Source organism: Pseudonaja textilis, chromosome 3 (assembly GCF_049901715.1).
Source record: "Pseudonaja textilis isolate UNSWEBS1 chromosome 3, rPseTex1.2, whole genome shotgun sequence".
In the NCBI taxonomy this organism is placed as follows: domain Eukaryota; kingdom Metazoa; phylum Chordata; class Lepidosauria; order Squamata; family Elapidae; genus Pseudonaja; species Pseudonaja textilis.
The window spans coordinates 96,936,018-96,951,819 of record NC_141992.1 but is presented as its reverse complement, the minus strand read 5'-3'; the positions used below and the strand labels follow the sequence as shown (position 1 = coordinate 96,951,819).

The 15,802-nt window shown below is 36.6% G+C and overlaps 1 protein-coding gene across 1 annotated transcript in view; it reads left to right on the top strand.

Moving 5' to 3' along the window:
• CACNA1E (calcium voltage-gated channel subunit alpha1 E) overlaps window positions 1-15,802 on the top strand; it is a 346,898-nt gene that overhangs the window by 284,842 nt on the left and 46,254 nt on the right. Inside the window, exons 27-38 of the mRNA XM_087930443.1 lie at window positions 122-218; window positions 2,674-2,834; window positions 3,462-3,599; window positions 4,568-4,769; window positions 5,253-5,417; window positions 6,563-6,673; window positions 7,893-7,976; window positions 8,097-8,222; window positions 10,792-10,857; window positions 12,509-12,600; window positions 13,728-13,893; window positions 14,157-14,284. Coding sequence (XP_087786569.1) covers window positions 122-218; window positions 2,674-2,834; window positions 3,462-3,599; window positions 4,568-4,769; window positions 5,253-5,417; window positions 6,563-6,673; window positions 7,893-7,976; window positions 8,097-8,222; window positions 10,792-10,857; window positions 12,509-12,600; window positions 13,728-13,893; window positions 14,157-14,284 — 1,536 coding nt within the window. The remainder of the gene's footprint in view (window positions 1-121; window positions 219-2,673; window positions 2,835-3,461; window positions 3,600-4,567; window positions 4,770-5,252; window positions 5,418-6,562; window positions 6,674-7,892; window positions 7,977-8,096; window positions 8,223-10,791; window positions 10,858-12,508; window positions 12,601-13,727; window positions 13,894-14,156; window positions 14,285-15,802) is intronic.

Below are 15,802 nucleotides of genomic sequence, written 5' to 3'. Positions count from 1 at the left end.
AAGTAATGTTTACTATGGCAAAAATACAGTGAGTTTAGTTTTTCTTTAAGAAGTTCCTTTTTTGTTTTTATCCTTTTGTCTTAATGTTTTGGGTGGCTTGTTTATCCTCCCAAATGTACAGGTCCAACAAAGGTCGTGACATTAAAACAATCAAGTCCCTTCGTGTTCTACGTGTCTTGAGACCTTTGAAGACCATCAAGCGGTTGCCCAAACTCAAGGTATTTGCATGTAAAATTCAGGCAGTGACCACTATTTTTTTTAAAGTAACTTTTAAAGAGTGTCAAATGTGAAGAATGAGTGCCAATCATGGCAGTGACAAGTTGCTCTCTAGGGGTAGGGGAAGGTATACTGGCCACAGCTGCATAGTGAAGTAGATAGCAATAGCATTTAGCCTTATATACTGCCTCATAGTGTTTTACAGCTCTCTCTGGGCAATTTAAAATTACCTCCAACAATCTAGGTCCTCGTTTTACTGAAGGCTAAGTCAACCTTGAACCCCGTCAGGATTGAACTCCAGACGGTGGTCAGAGTTAGCCTGCAATTCTGTATTCTAACTACTGCACCACCAAGACTTCTTATCTTAAGTGGGTAAGAAGAAGCTAGCTTTCCCTCTAGTCACAGGGGTGTCAAACTCATGGCCCATAGGCTGATTGCATCACATGCTGGCCACGCCTACTCCCAGTTTAGTGAAGGGGGGAAAGTCGAAATATGTCACATGATGACAATGTGATGTTACGAGTTTGACACCCGTGTTCTAGTGCTTCACAGCCCAATCTATCCTGCAAGCTATTGTTTGGGTGGCTTTTGAAAATGACTGTAGGTTAATTCTTCAGTCCTGCATTCAAATGCAGGCAGATGAAGTTGCATGAGCCAGTCTTCCATTTCCCTAAATCTCAGCCCCTTTCCACAGCATCTGTGTATACCCTCCACCCAGGATCTGTAACTCAAGCTATAACTCCCTAAACAGTTGGGTCTGTTTCAATGATTTATAATGTGGAAGGTAAGGGAAGCTTATTTTCCTACAATCCCTTCTCATCATCGAGCCAAGTTCAGTATCACACCTTGATGGCACAGTCATGTGAGAGGAAAGCTTGGAGAGATAATTTAAAATCAAATGGAAACTGGAACCAATAGAAGAGAATATATATAGTGGAGGGTTGAACTGTGGAGTAATTGGTGTTGTCTGAGCTTGGTTGTATGCCTGCAGACATTTCATTGCCTGACTAGATAACATCATCAGAGCTGAGCATTGATAATGTTACCTAGTCAGGTAACAAAACACCTTCAAGCAAGCAACCAAGCTTGAGAAAGAGAACCAAAGACTCCATGAAGGCTGGTCCCCCATTCCCACCCCCAGATTTATGAATGGCATAGGAAATTGCCCCACAGGAGCAGATACAGGTAAATCCTAGAGAGGCAGGAAATACGTCACAGAACAATGGAGGTGAATGCTAGAGAGGGATAGTGCTTCCTACACAGCAGACATAACCCCTATAACAGTGTTTTGAAATGTCATTTGTGTTAATATGAAAAGGGAAAGATGTTATAGGAGTTATGTCTGCCGTATAGGCAGCACTACCCCTCTCTATCGTTCATCTCCATTGTTCTGTGATGTATTCACACAGGATTTTTCTTAATCCTGAAAGTATGGCTTATTGCAGGCTCCTTCCTCCAATTAAAGAAGCGGTGGAAAACTCTAGGACGACATTCCTGTCTTTGTGCTACCCAGTCCTTGCCTGTCTTTTCCTTTCATGCAGATCTGCACAGTGATTTCTGACGGACTGATCCAGAGAGCAAGAATAGGCCCACATGTCCACATGAAACTCCCACCCTATAGTTATTACAGCTGATATGCATTAAACAGTACATGGGGAAGTAATCATGATTACCCAAGATGCTAAATTGCATGACAGGCCCAATTATCCTCATTTGTTTGGTATCCACATATATAAATTACGTATCTGATATTAACACAGTAGAGAAAGTCCAGAAATATTTCACAAGAAGAGTTCTCCACTCCTCTACTCATTGCAGAAAATCTGATGCCACCAGACTTGAAATTCTAGACCTAGAAAACCTAGAACTATGCTGCCTTCAGTCCGATCTAAGTATAGTATATAAAATCATACATTGCAATGTCCTACCTGTCAATGAATACTTCAGCTTCAATCATAACAATACAAGAGCGCACAATAGATACAAACTCATGGTTAACCGCACCAAACTTGATTGCAGGAAATACGACTTCAGCAACAGAGTGGTCAATGTCTGGAATACTCTACCTGACTCTGTGGTTTCTTCCTCTAACCCCAAAAACTTTAACCTTAGACTGTCTACTATTGACTTCACCCCTTCCCTAAGGGGCGTGCATAAGCGCACCAATCGTGCCTACCGTCCCTGTCCTATTGTTTCTTTTATTTTTCTTATATGTATCCATGTATTCATAACTATGTTTATACTTATAACTATTATCTTGTAAGCAATTGACAAATCAAATCAAATAAATAAAAATAAATTGTTTCATAATCAAATGAATAGATGTTTTTTGTACAGTAAAGATTTGGCATATGCCTTAACTAACTGTAGCTTTGAGGCTCTTTATGACATCTTTGATAAGAGTATTTTTGCTTAGTTAAGATGAGTCACGCTTCATGGTTTATCATTCTCCCTCAGGCAGTCTTTGACTGTGTTGTAACGTCTCTGAAAAATGTCTTCAACATACTCATTGTCTACAAGCTCTTCATGTTCATCTTTGCCGTTATCGCAGTCCAGCTTTTCAAGGGCAAATTCTTCTACTGTACAGACAGTTCAAAGGATACAGAGAAAGACTGTATGTAAGTACAGCAGACAGCATTCAGTCATAGAAACTTAGAGGTGTTTTTTAATCATTTTCTTCTAATTTTCTATTTTATATGCTTTTGCATGTTTAAGGGACTTTCTGATTATGCAGAAACCAGTATTTTGTTTTTAGGTGACCTTGTTGTATTTCCCAGCTGATAGATGCTTAATTATACACTGAATTATAATAGAAAATTCTATGGTAAAACTTTAGAGAGAAACATGAATTTAAGTCCCTATTTTTAATTACTCTACAAACCTCTTAATGTTCTTGACCCCTTGGTTTCTATTTGTATTTAATCCTTACATTTTCTGATGATCATTTAGAAAAAGGAAAAGGCAAGTTCAGGGGGCATAAAAATACAACAGTAGGTAGGTTAATATCTGTTACCTCTTATTCTAAATTCTGCCTTGCTTCTCCCATCCAGTCAATCTAATTTCTGGCATCAGAGCCAGACTGATGGAAAAGTAATAGCAGAAGGAAATTCCTATGATCAATGCTTCTCTTCTATCCTGGGAATTGTATTTTGTGTCCCTGGACCTACGTTTTAAACCTTTTCCCCGCCTCTTTATTGTGACAGTACAACAAAAGCCTTTTATTCTCTGCCACTTTTATACTGCAGTGGAAACTATATAGACCACGAGAAAAACACGATGGAAGTAAAATGTCGACAATGGAAGCGCCATGAATTCCATTATGACAATATTATTTGGGCTTTGCTTACACTCTTCACTGTTTCCACTGGAGAAGGATGGCCTCAGTGAGTATTTTCCTTCTTTACCTATAACTGGACTTTTCTAGCTTTTTCAAGACGCAGAACCTGTTAGTGAAAAAAACAACAATCAAGGTCTCCTGATCACAAAACGGTAGCCATATTCCTTTTTTTCCACAAAAGAATAAGCTTTTCCACTGAACTTTAGAAAAAAATATTATGGACATCCCTGATGCGTTTCATCCCTCACCTCTTTGACTTTGGTCTCTTATAGAACCCCATCGGATGTCACAAAACACATTATCGCACAGAACGCTGACACACATATTGAAAAACTGCTGTGCTATATTAGAAATGGATTGTTGTAGTTCACCCTTAAATTATGAGAATAATCAGAATATTTAGTGTACTTCCTTTTTAATAATAATAAGTGCATTTCCTTTTCTGAGGCAAATGCTTTTTTATTATGATACAAAGGCGGATTTCGGAGTGGTGATGTCTTTTTTGCAAAGGCAAAATTCCTCTCTTGTTTGAAGAATAATTCACATAGAAAAAGAAGAACTTCTTGAGATGTGCTGTAGGAAAGAGTTCTTCTAAAGCAAGGGTGTCAAACTTGCGGCCCATGGGCCAGATGCATCATGTGTTGGCCCCACTCCTGCCCGGTTTAGCAAAGCGGGGGAAGTGTCAATACATCACATGTCATGTGCCATGAGTTTGACATCCCTGTTCTAAAGCAAATTTAAAGCCAATGTGTACATTCAGAATAATCATAGATTACTGTCCTTGAACTATTCTATGGGAGGAAGTTGTGAGGGAGTTTCCAGCTGACTTTCATTAAATTGGCTTATCAGAAGCTAAACAGCCTTCAGTCAATTTACTTGTCATTTTTTTTGTAAAAATATACTATATCAAAAGAGTTTGTACACTCTTTCAGTAAAACTAATTGGATAAAAGCAACAAGGGATCATTAGCATATGATTTTCACCCATGTTTTCTCTTTCTCACTGTGTCCCCAGAGTTCTACAACATTCAGTAGATGTGACTGAGGAAGATCGTGGCCCCAGCCGTAGCAACCGCATGGAGATGTCTATTTTTTATGTGGTGTACTTTGTAGTTTTCCCTTTCTTTTTTGTTAACATCTTTGTGGCTCTCATCATCATCACTTTCCAGGAGCAAGGAGACAAAATGATGGAAGAGTGTAGTCTTGAGAAGAATGAGGTACTAAAAACTATCTAGAGCTTAATTTAATCCTGTGCATGACTGGTTCTGCTTAGAGATAGATTTAACTCTGGGTGTTAGCTAGGAGAGTTATTTGCCCCCCTCATATTAACCTCTCCATTGACCTGTTTAAGCATGTTGCGGGCAAATGGATAAAATAGGTTTTTTTTATGAGAATCTTGATATTTAGAATCCTAAAAATCAATAGGCTTTTATTGCCCTAGAATTAAAGAAAAAAAAATGTTGAAGGAGGAATTGAAAGCAGAATGAAAGTTATCTTATTTTCCATAATAAATAAAACAAATAAAGTTTTTCAGAAATAACTATAAACTATTCCTTTTCTTGTGTTCCTTGTTTGTTTGGATCATAACCCATGAATAAATGTTGTTCTACTTTTTTGTACCACATCGTTGCATATTATTGGCATTAATAATTATAATAATATGCTTGACATATTCTTGATTTCCTTTTTTCTCCTTCCAGAGAGCCTGCATTGACTTTGCTATCAGTGCAAAACCCCTCACCCGCTACATGCCTCAAAACCGACACACATTTCAGTACCGAGTTTGGCACTTTGTGGTCTCTCCATCATTTGAATACACCATTATGGCTATGATAGCTCTTAACACTGTGGTTCTAATGATGAAGGTGAGATGAACAGATTCAATATTTGAGAGTCTGACATTGCAGTTGCAAGTCAACATCATTTAAAAAAATACAATTATCACAAGTTATAAACAGATCACGAAGCTGCCTTTGAATGAATGCTATCTGTATTGTCTAAAATGATGGAAGTATGTTTTTATGATCTCGGGGAAGGGGGGTGTTCTTCTCAAGTCAAGTGCTTTCAACTAAAAATTACAAGGAAAGAAGCTTTCTGAATGCAACTTTAAGAAATGATGTCTCAATTTGCTTCCTTTTCTATTTTCTTTTGTAAGCCTAAAAGTAGAGGTTTTTATTGATTTTTAACTGAATTGCTCTGTGAGATTTTTCAGGTGAAGTGTAGGATGAAAATGCTTTAAATATATACAAGCACAAAGTAAATGCTCTGTCACAAAGTGATGTCTCTTCATTTCTTGGGAACTGTAATTAGAAGCCATGTCGGGCATTACATGTTAGAAACACATCTGAAGGGATTAAAATTGCACATTTCACATTTAAATATACAGTATATTGTGCCTCTCTATAGGACCATCTTCTCCCACTGAATTAGTGGGAGCTCGGGAAGGGTAGACTTCGTCTGGATCCCTTCATTTAAGGATTGTTCTCTTCAGGGGCTGTGGAGCTGAGCCTTCTTATTCCCCCCTCACTTCCTGAAATCAGATTACCTACAGATTGAACTCCAAAAAGTCACTAGAACCTCTTTCTTTAAAGAGAGATTAGGCAGTAGAGCAGATATGAGCAGCAAATTTCCATTTTATCAGTAATGCTTAGTAATTTCATAATTTTACTTACTATTTTATTATAATACCTTCTTACTGAAAGAGGCAAATATAAACCATTCCTGTTGTCCCCATTGAACTTTTCTTTAGCCTTTCTCCATTATGGGAAGCTAAATGATGGGTTTCAGGACCAATGAATCAATCTCTCTTTCTCTCTCTGTCCCTCCATCCCTTCCTCCCTCCCTCTAAAATATTGGAGCTATTTCTTTTTAGTGGTAACTGTATTTCGTATTCATCTCACTATTTAGAATGTGCAAATCTTAAAGAGATAGGCAAACCTCCAGGATTCTTATATTAGCCTAACTGAAATTCAGAGTATTATGACTCATCTTTATTTTTTCTTTTTGGTAGTACTATTCTGCTCCATATACATATGAATTGGCTCTGAAGTATCTGAATATTGCTTTTACCATGGTTTTCTCATTGGAATGTATCCTGAAAATCATAGCTTTTGGTTTCCTGGTGAGTAAAATGCATTCAGCATTAGATATGAAAACTCTGTTTATGGGTACTGTAGTTTGCATGCACTAAGAATGCTTAGGGATCAGTCCTTGCCCATAGGAATTGCTATCTGCACATCCCAAGTTAAAAGTTATTGATATCCAGAGCTGGACATTGTTCTTGATGGGGATGGAGCCTCTATGGTACCAAACCTCTTAAATGCTTCTTAATAATATTTAATTAAATAATAAAGGCTGTTTTCTCATGAAACCCTAGATAGACAAAATTATTTACTTCATCAACAGATTGCTCATTTCGGCATAATTTATTTTTATAATGCTAACCATCCAGTCCAACATTTGTTTTCCTTCCCATGTCTTTCCCTCCTGCAGAAAATCTATTCCTTAGAAACCAACTAGATTCCCACAATCATTCAATATTTTCCCATGCTTCCTCAATCCCCAAGAGCCATAGTGACATAGTGGTTAGACTGCAGTATTGCAGTCTAACTCTGCCCATGGCCAAGGGTTCGATCCTGACAGGCTCAAGGTTGACTTAGTCTTCCATCCTTCCAAGCTCGGCAAAATGAGGACCCAAGTTGGTAGAATGAAACATGAATGGATACTATGTGTCTTCCTGAATTCCTCAGTGTCTGGTTATAAATTCTGGAGTGATACACTTGATGAAGTTATTGGAATACCAGTAATCCTTTGGCTCCTGAAATTCTTCTTAAAAGCATAGCCTTGAAAGAAAATAAAATTGATGCCTAGATGGATGTAGGGACATATAGAGTGATTCTATTTAAAGTTGAATTATCCTTTCTGGCAGACCTACATGCAATATATATTCATTGGAATATTTGTTATTTGAACTGGAAATCATGACACCAGATAAATAGCCTAGATTTGTCAAAAATTAGATTTGCTGGCTTGACCCAAAATCCTACACCCAGCCCAATCCCTAGCCCAATCAGGTGAGTGTGGTTCCTTTTTTTAAATGATGCTGGAGCAGAAGGTGATAAAGAAAATCATTCAGGAATTTCAAGACATAATAGGGAACTTTGTACTGGCTCATGAAAGCCTATGAGATCTCAGACTAGATAACCAAAGATAGGCCGCCCTTATTCTTTGTGTATCTAAACATAGTCTCAAAATTTGTTGGCAAATTTTCAAGGGATATTATTACATCAATGCTTACATTATATAGTAGGTTAATCTGCACATTACTCTTCTTTCTGCAGAATTATTTCCGTGACACTTGGAACATATTTGATTTCATCACCGTGATTGGCAGTATTACAGAAATTATCCTGACAGATAGTAAGGTGAATCTCTTTCTCCATTGCTCTCCTTTCATGGAAGATCAAGACTGAAAACGGCATATGATGTTTCTTTTTTACTTTTTCATTTTACTGTTTCCTCCTTCTCTCTGGCACTGTGTTAAGCCGACAGTTACCAGCAGCTTCAACATGAGCTTTCTGAAGTTGTTCCGGGCTGCCCGTCTCATCAAACTGCTTCGCCAAGGGTATACCATTCGAATTCTGCTCTGGACCTTTGTGCAGTCATTCAAGGTAAAAGCTGAACTCCTGTCTTCCTTCCAAGGTCAGTGGATTGCTTAGGACAATGAATAACATCAACCATTGCATACACAATTGCAGGGTACATCCAAGCAGATATATTAGGTGATTATGAATGCCTTAGGTCAAACCATCAATCATCCACAAAAACACAGATATTGGAGAAAGAGCTAGCAAGCTTTCTTCCTCTTTATCCATATAAATGACCATGTCTTCAAGTTTCATAGATGAGGAATTTTTGGAAGATTTGCTTTAAGAAAGACTGGATACTCTAAGTATCTGGCATAAGTGCAGTACAGTAGACTAAAATCCTTACTAGCCCAGCATCCTTTACAACAAGCAAGACATACCTAACAAAGCCCCAATGTTTGAAGAAGGATGTTTGTAATCTATTATTCAGGGAGAGAGGAACTCTGATTTAAAAGACTTACAGTTAATTGTCCCCACCCCTCAGGATATCTCCAGCTGCTATGGCTGTGCAACACTTCTGATTCAGAAGAGGTGCTTCAGAAAGTGATTCTGGAAACAGACATGGCTACTTTGATGAGTCACAGACAGGTGCTGCTCAGTTCACACTCCCCCACATTCCAAACGCCTCTTCCAAAGTGAATCTAAAGCCCTATTATTACCTATTTTGTATTGCAAACCCAGTGGGATGCAGCTTTCACTTAGAATCAAATCCCCCTTTGCCAATTCATTTGCTTCCATGTGGCTGTAACAATCTGGAGTATTTACCACTTCATTATTAAACCATTGTTCCATGATTCCCCCAACCTCTTCTATCACAGCAAACAATATACCCTTTCCATATTTTTTTTATTTCTTCCCATGAAACAAAATATGCTACAAAAATGTAGATTAGATTTTTTTTGGGGGGGGACTTAAAAAGTATTCATTTATTATTAACTTTTAGCTTTTCTGAAGCTGGCATATAACACTTTCATAACCTGTCACAACCTGGCACTCTCCAAATATGCATTATTCATATTTTCATTCATAAATAAAGCAAGCCTCCACTGAAGCACATACAAGCAGGTATTGGCAGTAATTTGAAAACAATCAGCCAATAATTTCTTCCAACATCCTTTTTTTCTATCTTTCCCATCTAAATAGAAGCTAAGGGCTTCCACCTGTTGAGGATCTCTTTTTCCATACTGACTGCTAGTTGTATAGGATTAATATCTAGATTGGGTTAAAGTCAGCCAAACAATTGCAGAAGCTAGCATAGTTTAAAAAACCACTTAGAACCTGGAAGACCATGCACTTAGAATCAGGAATTTAGGCCCCAAATTTTCTTTTTAAGAAACCCATAAATTATTATATCATGTACAATATATTCCTTACTAAGCTAGTTAAAAGCTAGCTTGGAAGCTACAATATTGTTATCACAAGAAAGGATATTAAAACCAAAATATCATAGCTCATTATAACTAAAAATATGCCATGAGGAAAGGTTGATGGCAGTCTTCCAGTCTTCAGAGAGAAGTAAACAATGCTCTGAACCACAATTAGTGGTGAAACAAGCATGTCCTGATCAAATAAACAATATCTGAACCAGTGATAGAACAAGAAGGTGCTGCTAAGTTACGTGGTCTTTCTTTATATTTGTGCAGATTGTTTTGCTTCTTTGTTGGTTATCTAATTTGGCTCTTCCTTTCTCACAATGTTATACTCCTCTGTCTCCCATATGTCTGGTGGCATCCTTCTTCATATCTCCAATTTATTTTATTCCTTTCTATACTTGGAAGTTACACAGAGTCAAATCAAATTTATTACGCACAATATGTAAAAAATGTCTAAACATTTATACAGAAGTGGCTGAGGGCCTCACTGGAATCTGAGGCTTACAAAATTTACTTGGCCATATTCATGGAGCAGATTTTTTTCAGGGTTATATTGGGTTCTTTAAATGCAATAGAAGACCTGAAAGATCAGGTTAGGGATAGTTGGAGGAAAATATATCTATATTGTTGCTTAAGAGTTGACAATGACTTGATGGCACATAATCAGTCAAGGCCTATTTGAGGTTAGAAATACAATTGCCATATTTAAAAAATTTTAGATTTAGGTTTAAAAACAGGTTTTAAAATGAAAGGACTCCATACTGTCAGATTACAGTAATCATGAAAATTGTCAATCTGGAAGTGGCATAGGAGAACGAAGGTAAAGTATATTATTGTTTAATAACTCTTAAGTCTTCTGTCTTATTTTGTGCACTTCCTCACATATAGCAGGAAAATATACTTAGTGCCTTAATTCCCTCTGCATTTTTCTAGTTTTTATTACCTCCCACTGACCACTTGCATGTTTGTTAAAGAAACTGTAATTAAGTCAGCTGTTACTCTGCTCTATATTGGTGTCAATCTTTTTATTATCACATTTCTTAAACTTAGCATCATAGCTTCCTTCACAAACCATTTAGTTAGTTTAAACAGAGATTCTTATCTTCTCTGCCACCGCTTATTTATTACTACTTTAAGTACACATACGGATGTTTCTGTTTTAAGCATATAAATATTATGCCTGTAATAACACAGTACTTTGTATAATTTGCCTTTTCCAGGCTCTCCCCTATGTCTGCCTTCTCATTGCAATGCTCTTCTTCATTTATGCAATCATTGGGATGCAGGTAAGCAAAGAACTAAAAAGGTCTAGGATGGTGGGTCCACCAAACATAGAAATAACAAAATCTTGAGTCCTCCTCTTACATTAAGCTTAATCGCCCATTTTCAGGCAGGAGGTCCATTAGCTCAGTTAATCTGTAGTCAAGAATATCTCAAGTACACAGGTTGAGGAAAGCTGAATAGTAGGCTATTTATAATGTAACAACTATTGGCACCTGAAGAAAAATATAATGCAATATCTTATATTCAGGAACATGGATTGTTACATTCTTGATGTATAACATGAGCCTATCAGTGTTCTTTCTAAAGAATCCGCACTGTGAAGAAAAAATTTCATGAATTATGAACCTTTTTTTTTCTGCTCACAGTTCTGACTTGTCAAGTGAAAAATTTACGAACTAATTCAGATTCCCTAAGAAGCAATGCCCTCTTATGTACAATGGATGATATGTATATAAAAACACAATAAGATTTTTTTATTTTTATTCTTTATTTTTGATAGATAGAACATATACACCATCTGCTATTTGCTTTTATATCTTATGTGCAACTACAGGAAAATTGGTATATGACATAGAGGTTAAAATATTAAGTTAAGAACAAGGATATTCTTTCTATTTCATCCTGGGATATGGCAATTTATTGGATAAATTTGACTCAATCATGCCGTCTTGTTTGACATAATTGTTACTGTTATGAAATATTGCAATAGTGTGTGGAAATGACTTTGGGAGAAGTGAAAGAACCAGTGCCATGGGAATGGTCAGATAAGCAGCAGCTGAGCCCACAGAACAAATGTGGGCATGGCAAACACCTCAGAACAGACAATCCCTAGTTTCTTGGGCTGTAAAGGCAATGGAGAGAAATGTACTTTCAGTCTTGCAAGATTCTGTTAATATAACTTACAATACCAATAAAGGAGAATATATGTAGCTCAGTGTGTAGCTACATATGTAGCTTTGAAATGAAGGGTCCTTGGTGCTCTCTGAGCTTGTTTGTCTTCTTGCAAACGTTTCTTTACCCAAACTAGGTAACATCATCAGTGCGAGTCTTACCTTACAATAGAGTAGAATTAGTTCATCTGGGTGTGGGGTTCCTGTCTGGAAATATAGAAATGAGTGTTCTCCATGTTGGTTTGAACTGCTGATCAAAAGGTGAGGTTTAAGTCAAATTAATAAACGCAATGTAAGAGGTAATCTACTGCTAATTACTCAAAAATGTCTGTATGGTGACTAACTACTGAATCCCTTAAATTTGTTGGGGTTCAATACAAATGCTATACAATGTGGTTATTGAAGGAGAAAGTGAGATGAGTTGACATATAACCCAGGGGTTATAGTGGGCATGGCCAGATGTGTCACACACTGGCCACGCCCACCTGGTTTAGCGAAGAGGAAGAAATGTGATGACAACATGATGTTGCAAGTTTGACACTCGTGCTATAACCAGTTAGTATTGTTTTAACTCTCTTCAAGATTTTGAAAAATGTTTTATCCCAGCAGTATTTTCCCCCTTGTTCTGGTATCAACAACAAACTTTGGAAATGTGAAAGAATGATCAGAGCACTGTACATTTTCTACCATCCACACATTGCTGTGATTGCAGTATTTTTGTTTTATGAAGTAAAAAATAATACTTTCATTCCTATGCTTTCAGGTGTTTGGGAACATCAAGCTAGATGAGGAAAGCCACATTAACCGCCACAACAATTTCCGCAGCTTCCTTGGTTCTCTGATGTTACTGTTTAGGTAAATTTACATTTATATTCACACTTCATTATAAAGGGAAGAACTGTCTCCCCTAAGATTTCAAAAGCTTCTGGTAATGAGCCAATACTCGGCTAGCTAGTTTTACACAGCTTGTTACAAACCAAGGACTCAAAGTCTCCCTTTTTACAGACTATTTAGTAGGCTTTAGCTTAAGACTGAATTGTTTTCAGCTCAATGGGCCACAACTTTTATTTTTTGTGTCTCCTACTTTTTTATCTTTGTAATGAACCTCTATGTTCTGAAGTCAGATAAAATTCTCTAATAGGCATCCTAATTCCAAAGAGATTCATGAACAATACTATTATCTTTGTTCTAGTTTAATTATCAGGCAGATTATACAACAGCACCTCTCCCTTCCTTCAGTGCATCTACAATGTCATCATAATCTTTAAACTTGATAAACCCTTTCATTGCCAAAATGGAATTTAAGCTTTTCTATTGGAATCCCATTCTAGCTTCTCACTTGATGCAGAAGTCATAATTAGATCTGACTGGACTGAATCATAAATTGTATAAAAGTCCTCCTCGGTGTTATAACTGAATTTCAATAAAATATAGCACTTCATACCCGGTTGTATGTTAAATATGATTAGCAAGAAGTGATATCACATTTGGTAACTATGATGGAATTAACCCCAGACAGTCTCTAGATGTCATGGATGATTTCTGAACCATTTATTGGATTTGAAATGTATCTTAAGAATTTAATTTACATTTAAGAAACTATCTGAAATGTATCTTTAGAAACTTACGTTTCTAAACATAAAATTACATGTATTATGTACAATAGTGGGATAATTACTGCTTTCTGAGGCTGCTGCCCCTACCAGCTTGTTTAGCAATGACAGATTACTTCTAAATCTACATGGTCAGATGGTCACCAGGAGACAAGCTCAACTTGAGGGGAAATTATGCTTAGTATGATGTTTGCAATAGACTTTGCAGAAGAGCAAGAACTTACCTCAACTTACATTTAAAAAAAAACTCCTTAAAACACCCCGAAGTCTATTTTTAAAAGAGTTGTAGCTTAAACAGAGACTTTCTGAAAGTAAGAAGGATTTTTTGAACATAGTAATAAACCACAAGATGGATTTGTTTTCTTACAGAAGTGCTACAGGGGAGGCATGGCAGGAGATTATGCTTTCATGCCTAGAAGGGAAAGGTTGTGAGCCAGACACCACAGCAACATCTGGACAAAATGAGAATGAGAAATGTGGCACAGAACTAGCATATGTCTACTTTGTCTCCTTTATCTTCTTCTGCTCCTTCTTGGTGAGTTCCTCTTACCATTATTCTACAGATTTATTGTTTTGCTTGTTTTCAGCAGATTGATTTAAAAGATGGTATGATATTCTTTAGTATTTCTCAGAGCTATTAAAGAGAAGCAGCTGTAGACACAATTAAATAATTTCAGTATCATGTGCAGGATTACATTGCAGCTCTCTTTTGTGTTTATTTGCTGGTCTTCTACTTACAGATCTGGTTCCTATCTCTTTCCCCTTACTATGCATTCTTCTTGTTTCCTTCATACTTAGATGCTCAATCTCTTTGTGGCTGTCATTATGGACAATTTTGAATATCTGACTCGAGATTCTTCCATTTTGGGACCTCATCACCTTGATGAATTTGTCAGGATTTGGGCAGAATATGATAGAGCTGCATGGTATGTAGGCATATCTAACTTCTTTTGCCACATTCTTTACAAAATCTGTTTAGATGTGATATCCAAGTCAAGTACAAATAGAATGGAAATGCTTCTAGATGTTCTTATACAAAGGCCATCTGCACATAAACAACCTAATAGTCTTACTTAAATTAACAATTCAGCCAGTTTCAGCTTTTTAATTAAAAAGAAGTATATATCCTTTGTGAGTTTTTTTTAATTCTATCATCACAGCTTTGCAAGAGCTCTTTTAAATAAGAGCAGCTGTGCACTTTTAATGACAATGAAATATTCTGTAGGTTGCAGTTTTCCTGCAGCAAAGTATTTTTCCTATATCAACCATATGGACATACTTGTGAGCCATTGTGGAAATTGAGGTCTCAGATATATGCATAAAGAGGATTTTACCCATGTATGTCCAACATTAAATCCCCCACTCATTTTTTTTTCATTTTGTACTATATTATCTTTTTGTGTCTGCAACCTAAAATGTTTTAAGAAAAAAAAAACTCCACAGATAATTTATGTCAAAAGTGAATTGACCACCATGTTATTAAAAACCTTCACTCATACTACCCATACATTTCAGTAGTGCTTTGGAGATATTGTTTTCCATTATATCTTCCTTGGGGCATTTCAGTATATTTGCCTAATTCCAGAATTCCTAAGTGATGGTCCTTAGCCTGAAGTGGAACTGCCACTGGGAGTAATACCTTAGGTTATCTTTTATGGACCTCAAATCTGAAAACTTAAACGTTTATTTATTATCTTTCTCCGGCTTGAATTAGTATCACCTGTCTGCCTAATCGTCTATCAATATTAGTGTCAATGTTCATGATTTTTCTGGATATATTGGAATCTTAGAAGTTCATCAAATGGATATTACCTGCTTTACCATTGGACCTGAAAACTAAATGTATTGTTTTCTGTGAACTTGCTCTTCTAAATTAATTACACCTCTGCCTTCTAAAAGATTTACACAATAAATATGTTGGCCTTTAAGATGAGTGCACAGTTAACATGGCTACTCTTCTGAACTTGTTTCTGCTGTTAAAAGCAGACGTTAATTTGGTAGCCCTGGCTTAATAACTCATCTGTAGCAAGGAAATTCATGTAATTTTCTTGAAAGGTCAAGAAATGTCAGTGTCACCCTTTGTAGCTAAAAGTTATACTGATTGGCAATTCTGGGTGCAGTCTCATAGAAGTGAAGAAAGCCAGTATGTGGAAAAATTATTTAGGATTTAAATGAGAACACAACAGATTTTTCCAGTCTTATTTTCCCATTTTCCCCTTCCTATATTTATTTTTATAACTAGCCCACTAAATTTGTCTTATACTAAGACTGTAGTTTTTCAAAAATCATCCAACCTTGCCATGAAAAAATAGGATTATAAACAATTCAGTTTCTTCTTTTGCACTTTATCACTGCATTAAAAATAATACCTACAATTCTGTCTAGAATACTGCCTACAGTATAATTATCATTCGAAATTAAACTGATCATTATAACTGTAAGAG